This window comes from Hylobates moloch, unplaced genomic scaffold, assembly GCF_009828535.3.
Source record: "Hylobates moloch isolate HMO894 unplaced genomic scaffold, HMol_V3 SCAFFOLD_14, whole genome shotgun sequence".
NCBI lineage: Eukaryota > Metazoa > Chordata > Mammalia > Primates > Hylobatidae > Hylobates > Hylobates moloch.
The window spans coordinates 91,973,836-91,984,903 of record NW_026652289.1 but is presented as its reverse complement, the minus strand read 5'-3'; the positions used below and the strand labels follow the sequence as shown (position 1 = coordinate 91,984,903).

At 39.7% G+C, this 11,068-nt stretch overlaps 1 protein-coding gene across 6 annotated transcripts in view; it reads right to left on the bottom strand.

Moving 5' to 3' along the window:
• Window positions 1-374: 374 nt before the first annotated feature.
• SEMA6D (semaphorin 6D) overlaps window positions 375-11,068 on the bottom strand; it is a 55,262-nt gene continuing 44,568 nt past the window's right edge. For 2 of the 6 annotated variants that reach the window (XM_032174698.2, XM_032174699.2), the window contains 10 exons: window positions 10,580-10,797; window positions 10,342-10,473; window positions 9,842-9,997; window positions 9,579-9,752; window positions 8,635-8,775; window positions 8,462-8,539; window positions 7,958-8,019; window positions 7,540-7,596; window positions 5,882-6,049; window positions 375-4,132 (listed from right to left, as the gene is read on the bottom strand). In XM_032174698.2, coding sequence (XP_032030589.1) covers window positions 2,844-4,132; window positions 5,882-6,049; window positions 7,540-7,596; window positions 7,958-8,019; window positions 8,462-8,539; window positions 8,635-8,775; window positions 9,579-9,752; window positions 9,842-9,997; window positions 10,342-10,473; window positions 10,580-10,797 — 2,475 coding nt within the window. In that variant the 3' untranslated portion in view covers window positions 375-2,843. Of the gene's footprint in view, window positions 4,133-5,881; window positions 6,050-7,539; window positions 7,597-7,957; window positions 8,059-8,461; window positions 8,540-8,634; window positions 8,776-9,578; window positions 9,753-9,841; window positions 9,998-10,341; window positions 10,474-10,579; window positions 10,798-11,068 lie in introns of all 6 variants that reach the window. The other 4 variants (XM_032174696.2, XM_032174700.2, XM_032174701.2 and 1 more) reach the window with 4 other exon arrangements.

Here is an 11,068-nt window from a genome sequence, read left to right as displayed (position 1 = left end):
CCCGTTATAATTTTGAACTGAAATTACGTGAAAAATTTCATGCAGGAAAACAAATCATGAATTTTAAAAATGTCTGTTGATCTAGATACATCTATGGACAATGTGGACCACTACTGTTTGCCTAAAGCATTTGACCGTTGACACAGTACAGTTCAACTGGTTTTCTGAACAGTTTCTCATTTTTTTCAGGGGCTCTGACCTTCAGTATCAGCCTTCCAAGGAGAGAATGGTAGTGTAACCATGACTGGAGAGCAACTGTTCCAGGTAAGAATATTTTGGCGGATTTTAAAAGCAACTCTTACTGGTGTTGATTGACTTAAAAATATTTTAAAAATATAATATGTTATAAACCTCTTCAATATCAAGAGGCAGGATATAATGATTTGTATATTTTATTTTGACTTTACATGCGGTGTTAAAAACCCAAAGTACATATTATTTACACATCCACAATACAAGTTTACAAGGTATCTATACATGTTAAAGTACTCTATAAAACAGTATAGAGCCACTTCACTTGAGGGTTACTTTTTATGCCGTACCATTAAAAAAGATACAATCTGCGTTTACCTTTGCACAAATGGATAAAGCACTTAAAAATTAAATTAACAGGATACAGACTAGATTTAATGTTAGAAATTTCAACATAAATACTGATTGAACTCACATTACAAACTACAAGGAAGCACAATGTTACAAAATGTTATCTGGGGTCACATAGAGTTACTGTTCTGTTTTACACACGCTGGGATTAATATTGGTAAGGTGAATTCATACACGTTTGTTGTTGGTGGACTGAGTAGTGTTTATCATCGGTTGGTTTAATTTATTATTAATCTGTAATATTTTAGTTGCAAAGCTGAAGCGTTTCAATAACAGAAATTTTAGCTTTAGCGCTTCCAGAGATCACTGGAAATCATGTTCTTTACAAAACAATGTTCTTTAAAAAAAAGAATAACTGTATCAGTATTTCACATTCTGTATAAAAATGATCTGGTCTTCTGCAACCTGTCCTCCCCCAAGTAATAGGTACCAACAGTATTGTCAAAAGAAATCCAGTTGAACTCCTTTGCCTGACTACAGCAGGGGCATTCCTCTGCCTTGGTACTTTCTAGATTTGGTTCACTAAACAAGTATGTGGTGTGCAGCATATTAACTGAAACAGTCAGCAGGGTTGCGCATCATCAGCCGTAAGTGGTTTCTGCCAAACTACGTATAAATGACGCTCTATAGTTTCTGCAGGTGTCACATTACCCAGGAAACCTCATTTGAGTTCACATTATCACTGTTGTTTCATCCTTAGGAAAGCAGGAGTGGAATGTTTATCATGGCAAAGAATGTAATGCTGCTATGAAGTTGGATTATGTAACAAATAATTGTTCTAGGTTGTTTCTGTGATTTTTTGAAAAGAGTCTTTTTAGGTGCTGGTTGAAAAACATTTACAACTGGCACTCAGTAAATAATGTGCTATACTGAAAACACTTGACAGATTTTAGTACTTCTATCATTCTCATGAATAAGGCACAAAATGCACAGATTCAGGTAAACTCACATGTGGTATTTACAGTATATTGTCATTACCTGCATGACTTAGGAGAAAATTCTCACATAACACAACACAGACAACATGATTGCACCACTGTTTGTTAGGTTTTTACAGACACCACTGTTTGGTTTCTGTTAAGCCAATTACAATTCCTTTCATATGTCTTTTTTTGTCTTCTATTTTTTTTTTGTTGTTTGATTTTTTTGTTTTTTGTTTCTTACCTTGGGAGGTAGGAAGAGTTAAAGGAGGATAAATTTTACTATATGGGGGAAAAAACGAACACAATAAAAATAAAACCTTATTAGTGTGTCCAAGGTTAAATAGAGTGACTCAGGCTTTGATTCACAGTGGACAGGAAAATTTTACTACTGAATACTGGAAAATAAATCAAGGATACCTCTTAATATCTTGATCTCCTTAAGCTGGCAAGACTGGAATACATGTTTTAATGAATAGCAGCACAAAATCACTTGCAACTCTTACATTCTGGCATTGGGTACCACATAAGTAAAGTTCATCATGTTGATGGTCAAAGGAGCCTCAATTCTATTCCTCTTTCAAAGCTGAACCCAATGGACTCCTGTGGGAAATAGTATTGTCTCTCGTTCGGTCATGCTTAATGTAAACAACTCCATAGCACGAAAAGATGCAATGGGCACCTAAACAAATCCTAGTGGGTACAGAACACACACACACACACACACACACACACACACGCACGCACGCGCGTGCACGCAACAAGTTTGTTGGTGGCATGAAAAAAATGCCACACATGAAAAAAAATGCTACAGCTTGGATCAAAGATTGAATTTTTAGCAAACTGCTTGGTAATCTACAAGTTCATTTCTTTGAGACATTACCATCTTTTTTTTGACATTTGTGCAAGAGGCAAGGTGAATGCATACAAATTAAAATGTTCACATTTAATGGGAAGACCACACATAATGTCAGTCTACATTGAACCCATTTTCAAGTATTTGTTCACAGATTCTTCTGAGTACTGTTATCAGCTCTTTATACTGGTAAGGTAGCCCCTGTGAGCTACACATCTCTTTAGCTTCAAACAAAAGAAATGGAATGACCAGCACCTTCCTTTGTTTTCAGGCAAGTACACAGAAGCCTTGCTGCAGTAGCTACATGTGGCAAGTTCTGATGTTGCCAAAGTTAGAAACAGTTTCTTTGGCCACTTGGTTCTCTTAAAACACAAGCGAGTCTCTTGTTTTAAGGTACCTTTACAACATCATCCTCTCAACAACACGGACAGGATAAAGCCACATGGGAATAGCACACTTGAGGCCTAGTACGTGTATTTGTTCAGTGGTCTCACAGACGGGGTTTGAGGAACAAAGGAAGGCTTTGGTGGCACGTCAGGTTTTAAGGACGGTGTCCTCTTTAGTCCCGTCCTAGGAAGAGTGCCATTACTGGTGTAGCTGCTCTGTCTGGAGAGGGAAGGCTGCAGGTGAACACTCACTGGTGTTCCCTGAATATAGTCCACCTTCGCCCCAGTGGGGGTGGGCATATATCCTCCACGGTTCATACTAGGCTGTCTGGATAACAAAACACCATTTGGTGAGTTTAAGTTTTTAGGCATAGCAGATATAGAGTGCCTCTGGGAGGAATTTTTGTGATAACCCCTTTGTCTTTCCAGAGAAGTCATTGGGACTCCAGGAGTGGTGGGGACATCCACTCGCTTGGTTGGGCTATTTCTGGGGAGAGTTGAAGGAGGGGAGTATAGCGATGCCTCCCGGTTAGGGACTTTAGGTGGGACCTCAGACATCGATGCCATGGGATCCAGCATTAAGTTCTGGTGTGCCATTTGGATGTCTCCCATGATGGCTTTGGGGTTACTATTTGGGTCATTCAGATGCTTCAGGAGATCATTGAGGGTATTTCTGGAATCAACAGAACGCCGGTGATCTCTCTTACTGGATGACTTTGTGAGAGGGTGATCAATGTTTTGAAGCTTCTTTTCAGCTTTGTGAGCATTGGAGTTTGAGAAAGACGTGTTGTAGTCATGGGTAGCATTTGGAAGAACAATGGCACTGGGGATATGCCCATGACTTAATGGGGAATGAGGTGGCGGACTAGAGGGAAAAAACTGAGGGGTTTCTTTCCTTGAAGCCCCATGGCCATGGGCCTTTTCTGAGTGGCTCTTCATGGCCTGCAGGGTCTTCTGGTGAAGCACGGGTGTAGACTCAGGAGTGGGGAGAGCAGCCAGCTCTGGCGGTTGCCCTCGATGGTCCATTACCATGGATTTAGTATCTCCATTGGGTGGTAGCTCTTTCCGACTGGTTAGCAGGTTACTATACAGTTTAGGAGAATCAATATTCTGTTGGTATTCCTTGACAGGGCTGTCAAAGAGACCATTCAGTTTGGCAAAACTTCCACTGGAGTCTGTGCATGACTGGGCGGACTCTGCATCTTTATGGATCTTTCTGTTTTTCCGAACAAACATGTCTCGATAGCAGTATACTGCCACACCTGCAATGAATGCCCCCAAAACAAAAGCAGCAAAGACACAGGTGATGAGGACATTCATGTGGACCATCTGGTTGGACTCTCCAGACTGGACTTCCCATCGTACACCTGCAATAGACACATGGGACAGTGTGAATGAGGTGCTTTTTAAAAATAATAATAAACAGCAAATGGCTTTCAGTGAGCCAACACGACCTTCACATAGTTCATATGCTTAGCTTGGAGGGTCAAGTAGACTCCAAAATTCCTTGTATATTTTGTCTTTAATCAAACTAGGATCCCCAGAGACATACAGGATTGCTGCAAATGCCAGGATCACTCTAATCTCCCACTGATCTGTATTCTTCTGTTCTTTTCCTCCAATCCCTCGTAAAGTTGTTATACGTTAGAAATGTAAGAGTTTCTATCTAAAAAATAATTAGAAGTCCATATTTTCTAAATAGCTAACTTTAAACTCATAGGTTTTGTCTCATAATTTTCTCTTAATTCAGGATTAAAAGGTAGCTGCTAGGATATAGGAAAATGTAATAATTAGCATAAACATATATTATGCTAAAATAATTATTCCAATACAATTATACTAACTTTAATAAGAACATATAATTTGTTCACAAACCAAAAATATCTGCTTGATCACTGTTAGCTATAAATAGAGACTTTCATGTTTGCTTGGATTTTTTTTTTCATTCCATCTTGGGGTGAAGCACTCCTGAATGACCGACTATGTGAGAAATCCAGACAGTCTAAAGAAACATACTATGTATTAGTTAAGTAAACTGTCAAATTATCTGAAGATATTTGAAAATATTTAAATTAGACCTAGAAGAAGAAGGGCAAATTAGTTTATAATTATTGAAATTAAACTCAACCTTTTAATGCAACCACAGACATCTAACAATTAATAAAAAAAAGTTAGTTTAAGAGGTATTCAAGTCTGTTACATGCTATAAACACAGCTATCCCAGAGTAAGGTAAGTCAGAGTGATTTTGAAGATTCTGTTGCTTTAAGTTAGTACTAAGGCCTTTGAACATTAGTTGTTTTTAATTAATGTTTAATTAATGTTATGGAATTCAGTGGCACTGTGAAAGACTGAGAAAGAAAAGTAGAAAAAAATGGTATTACTAAAGAAAGCAAAGCAGAAAGAAGAATGATTATAAAATTGTTTACAACGAAAACATATAAAATGAAAATCAACCGATATAAATCATAAATGACAATGCACTGCCGTAAAAACTGATTGGAAACCTGATACCATAGTTTAGTAAGTACTAAAGAATAGATTTTTTTCTTAGAGTAATATATTTAATAAGCTAACTCAACAGGCAGCCATTTTATAACTGCTCCTATTACGGGCTGAAAATGATAGTTATGGACAAGCACTCTGTTATGTTTTATTGCTTGCGGCATTCAAGCAACTTAGCATCTCACATATCCTTTTCAGATTGCATTTTGAATTGAAGCTAAACAAGAGTCTGGGAAAGGCTCCTAGACAAAACATCTGATATCAGGATATTTGCAATTAATGAGTTTTGTTTTTTGATGTTGCGGCGGTGACCCTCGAAATTCCCTGAAATCCAGCAGGCTCTCTGCTTCTTCAAACAGAAATCAACACAGATTAGATTGTCTGAGTGGCTGCTTCACCAGCCTTTTCTCCAACAGCTTTCCACCTCTTTTATCTTTTAAGGAATGCACTCAGATATAACCACAGAAAGCCAGAGAGACTGTGGCAAGGGGTGGTGGAGGTACAACCGCAGAAGCTCCAGTGAGGCTCACCTCTGGAGAACCACATACTCCTCAGTGACATTAAGGATCAGGTTTCCATGCAGTTAGAGATGAGGTCCCTGCTGAGGCCTTACCCTTTGGGATACCCGATAAAGGATCAGTAAAATCAGAAGTGTTTGGATCATCTTGAACTACAAATTTCCGAGAGCTTGTCAGTTTAGGTCTCCACGTATCAATCACTTTAGGTGTGATTTCTGGGATACTTGCCATTGTGGTAACAGAAGATGAAGATACCTCCATGTCTGTGGTGGCAAACAGATTTTTATTAATATGGATAGTGTCAAGATTTTTTTTGATTGGTCTGTTGCATTTTTAAATAAAGTTTGAGTAAATTTTATGAGAAAGTTTGCTCTAGGATTTTGTAAAAACACGCCTGAGGAAGCTACATCAAATTCCTTCCTTTCAAGGGAAGAATGAAAACTAAAAATTAACAGTAAAGATATATTAAGCAGATTTCAAAATTAAAGATACTCGAAAGGCTCTTAGGAAAGCCCCTGTGGTTACTAATGACACTCATGAAAAAGGTAATATAATTCCCAGGGCAGATTAGTTGCTGTTTCTTCCTTCTCTTGTGAGACATCATTTCATTTCTTTTTATGCATTTTTAAAAGCACTTTCACAGAAGGTTAGAAAATCTATAGGCTTTACTGGGGAAGAAGCTACGATGGAACGTTGTTGGAAAATATCTGGTTGAGTCTGTGAAAATACTTGATTTTGGATGTGATAAACCACCTCTGCCTACAAGGCTGTTACCAGGGGCTCCTGTCCATTTGTAGGTTATTCACTATACTGAGGCTCTGCCACCCAAAGTAAAACAACGAAGGAGGGGACAGACTTTGCTTGTACTCTCTCCAAAACTGCTGGGGAGTTTCTTCCGAAGAGTTAGCAGAACCTAATGCAAAGGCAACGGCATTTACAAACTGAATGAGGATATTCTGATACATAAGATCTACCATCTTTTTCTCCCCCTGAGGAAAGGAATTGCTGGTGAGTTTTAGAAGCAGCAATAGGACCGGGAGTAACTTAACCTTTTAGCATGTCTAGTACTGATTTCCTCCAAATAGATTTTCCCTCAAAATGTAAGCCTACGCTTTTAAGCTAAAACCTCAGAGACCACAATTCTGACTGGTGCAACAGTTAACAGAAGGAGGCTCCAAACAGGTACAGAGAGGCTTGGAGAGCCCACTGAACATCTTAATACATCAAAAATCAGCCTCACTCCACTGAAGCCTTTTCCACACCACTGAGACCACAACATTCAAAGATTCCCAGGATTAGCGCAAACCATTCAAAGATCTCTAAAACTTATAAATACACATTTATGGGAAATGTGTATTTGTTTACTAGGTCATAGGAAAGGTGAGGAGAGATGGGGAAAATAATGAAATTCCGCCATCCATTAAATACAGATGACCAGAAGAAACATTCACAATGCAAAGAGGTGAGAAAGAAGAAAGCTTGGGTGGGCGTGCGTGCAGCTGGAATGCAGTCTATGTTAGCCCATTTGAATTTTCTTAAAGGATGTGGCTTGGTCAATGATGAAGTGTTAACATGCTATACAAGGGTGAAGTGCTCAGTAAGAAAAGTCTTTTGGTACCATCAGTGGGAATATGAGTCAAAGCGGAAAAATGAAGGGCTGCCAAACTGCGCAAAAGGAGGGGAGAAGGGGCTGAAAATGCTGAACTGAAGGAAAGAAAAGGTTGTTAATTCAAAAAAATTAAAAAAAACTAACCAGATGTTGGACCGCCAAATATTTTGTAATCTGGTGTAGTTGAAGTAGGCAAAATTTCTAAAAGAATTAAAGGAACAAGTAATCAGTGAAAAGTAACCAAAAGAAAGCAAAAATCTATGAATTCCAATTAACTAAAAAAGTAAAAAAAAAAAAAAAGACTATAAATTAAAAAGATTAACCTACTGGTTAGACTACCTCTCTCTAGATTTCCTACAAAATTGTAAATGGTGAAGGAAAAAAAAGTAAGCCTCTTTTCTAATGTATCCCCATGACCGAACAGCTCAGCTTTTGCGAAGTTTAAGTTAAATGCTAGGTGGTATGTGTCCTGAGTCATTAAAAAGACTGATTGTAAAATAACGTCCACGTGCAAATGTGGTCAAAAAGAAGCTCCAGGTGGGAATGGAAGATTCTGTCTTACCATGGCAGTCCCCTAGATGAGCTGTGTTGCCGAATTCTGTGTCTTGCTCATATTCTTCAGCACTGTGGTTATGGAAAGCAAAGAAGTCTTCGGTTAACAGCCTTCATAGGAACACAAGTGACAACCAGAGCAGAACCAAGAACACAGACTGATTAGTAAGAATGGGCAGAGAGAACAAAAAAAAAAGCAACATTTTAACATAACTTGCTAAAATGATTATTTCTGTTAAAAACTGGTGAACTAGAATGTTTAAGAGAACAGAAGAGAATCGGTTTTTTCTCCCCATCCATTTCCCTTAAGTATTATTATTAGGTCTACCATTTCCCTTAAGTATTATTATTCCCTTCCTTCTCACATCTCCTGGTTTTCGTTTTCCTGTTTCTCCCATAACAAAAAAAAAAAAAGAAAAGAAAAGTAGTATCATTGGCAGTTTTCTACAATTTCTAGCTTTAGAGACCCTGGAGAAGACAGTTCACCCTAGCTCATGTGACAAAGTATACTTACAGCATCCCTGGGGTCACTCTATCACAGGATCCCTGGCTTAACCAGCCACAGTACGGGTCACGAGATGCAATACAAGACCTGCATAAAACCAAACAGAATGTAACTTGGATTTTCTCATCATCAAAGGTTTCGATGCTGCAAGACCCAGGGTAAGTAGAGAAACACGAGCTTACTTTTTACATGATCCATAACGCTCACAGCGACTGAGGGGGATGCGGATAACGCAGCTAGAGAACGCCACATATAAAGCGTGGTGATCTTTATCCAACTGTAATGAGATGACCTTTTTGTCTTCCTCATTCTCAGCATTGCACCTATTTTTGTGGGATACATTTTGAAGCCATATGTTTAGTCAGTCAAGTGTGGTTTGCTTTAGCAATTACTGAGAGCTGGGAAATCGTAAGGAATATTCTTGGTAACAAACCAGGCAAGTACATAGTTTGGGAAATAATTATGTGATTCATCTACTTCTCTGCTTGGTTGGTTAAATTTCAGGCTGGACAAAGGGTTTTTAAAGATTGCTTTCCTGTTATGATGATAGAAGTGAATTGCATTTGCAAAGGCCACGTTTGACTATAGAAATAAAAAGGATCGTGCTTTAATGCATATAAATTTTCCTGTGTTAGATGGTTCTGGTTCTCTCCTTAGTCCCCTTTGCTCCATTTCTCTCTTCTGTTTCTTGTTTGTTTTTTTTTTAAATGGTCTAAATATTCTCTTACATATTAAAGATAGGAAGGAAACGCTTAACTAGTACTACATTCTGTGTATGTGTGTGTATATTTGTGTGTGTGTGTATGCAAGCTCACAACTGTCTGCTGCATGTAGCATCTTGGAATATATCTGCAAGATAAGAGAGGTGCTGTTGAAATGTTCTCATATTCTACAGGTGAAAAACAAGGGCTGAATTATTTTTAAACTCATCAACTGTTCACCCTCCTTGCCCTAGAAGGCTCAGGAAAAAAACAAACCCAAGATTTATTTCAACGAGAAAAAAACCACAAAACACTATTATGCCAAACCACTGCTAATTTAGAGGGCCAAAAGGACATGACTAGATGAAATACACGCCGAAAATTTTTGAGCAGTGCTGAAGGGCGTTCTCGTAACATATACCTACTTCGCATGGTTGTAGGCTTCAATCTCTTCCAGTAATACGCTGCCGTTCAAAGAGAAAGGACTAGTCTTTGCCAGAACTTTAAGTACCACGCCAGCTTCAGAGCCAACGAAGATGACTGTGTAGTTCTGGTAGGGTCCAGCTGAATGGTCCACTGCGATGGCTGTCAGTCTGTACCTACGAGAGGAGGCGGCACAGATCAGAAGGGGAGGCCAACAGGCAGAGAAAACGTTGAATAGGAAGGAGTGCTTCCCACACAATCTCACCTGACCCGAGTCTTTGTGAACCAAGGCTCGTCGGCAATGGGTGGAACGGCAGAGTCCATCAGGGGATGAGATTTGATGAATGACAGAGTTTCATCCGGGAAATCGATGGAGGTTTTATAAGCTTCAGCAAGGCCGTGTTTTGCACAACAGCCAGGCCTGAAAGGAAAACAGCGTTCTTTTATGCTCTCGGCTGCCCCTGCCACACCATGTACTGTATCTAAGGAATAAGTGTATATTCTCAGAGAAGAGGTCAAGGGAGGAAGGAGAGTGAGTGAAACTAAAGGAGCAACGCTATGCCCCTGAATTCAATGGGTTCTCCATTCACACTCATGGGCTTGCAGGTCACAAGGCTACGTCTGCTGGCTCTGTCTGAGATGCTGCAGAGAGAGGGACCCGTTCCTGGTGTGGGAGCTTGGCCAACCTGCTCCCTGAGGAGGGATGCTTCCAATGACCGGAGGGTTTTGTTCAAGACAAAACCCTTTTCTACTTTTTTTATTTACCTTGGCTTTGGGACTTTGTCTTCGGGAACTGCTGTCCAAACAGAATCTGGAGTTTTCTGTTCCTTAAACCGTCCTTTGAATACTTTTTCAATGTCATCCATGCTAAATGCACAGACAGCAGAACCAGGGATGCTGCAAAGGAAGAAAATCATCAGGAAGAGGCTGGCGACATGGAGCCTGTCTTGGTTGTGACAGGCACGTAGAGAATATCTTTGCAGTGCCGGGGTTCTGCTCTCACCTGTTGAGCTGCGTGGTAAACACGCCGACCACAGTGGGGATGCCATTGATTTGTATTATGTCTGTAATAGACTGCAGAACATCAAAGTAGAAAAACGAATCTCCAGGGACAGAACAGTTCAGCCGAGCCTTCAGAAATGAAGTCCAGTGTTTCTCCAGGACCCGCTGGGAGCCACCCATGTCGTTTTTACATATGCGGGCCACGCGGGAATACACAGCCTGCCCAACGGACAGAAGCAAAGCAATGGGGTTATGAGCATGGAAGGGAATGGAAACAAAATGATACTGTTTAAGGGAGGGACAAAAAATGCTAAAAATACATCTGGTTCAAAAGAATCTAGCAGTCTTCTCTCTAGGGGTCTGTTTAGTAAGAAGGTAAACTAGATTCACCTGTGGGGGAAAAAAGAGCCACTTTCCTGTTTTGCTAAACACGCTCCCCAAGAAGTGAGTTGTCTATCTGCCTTGCTGAATGAAAACCATCCCTGCACTT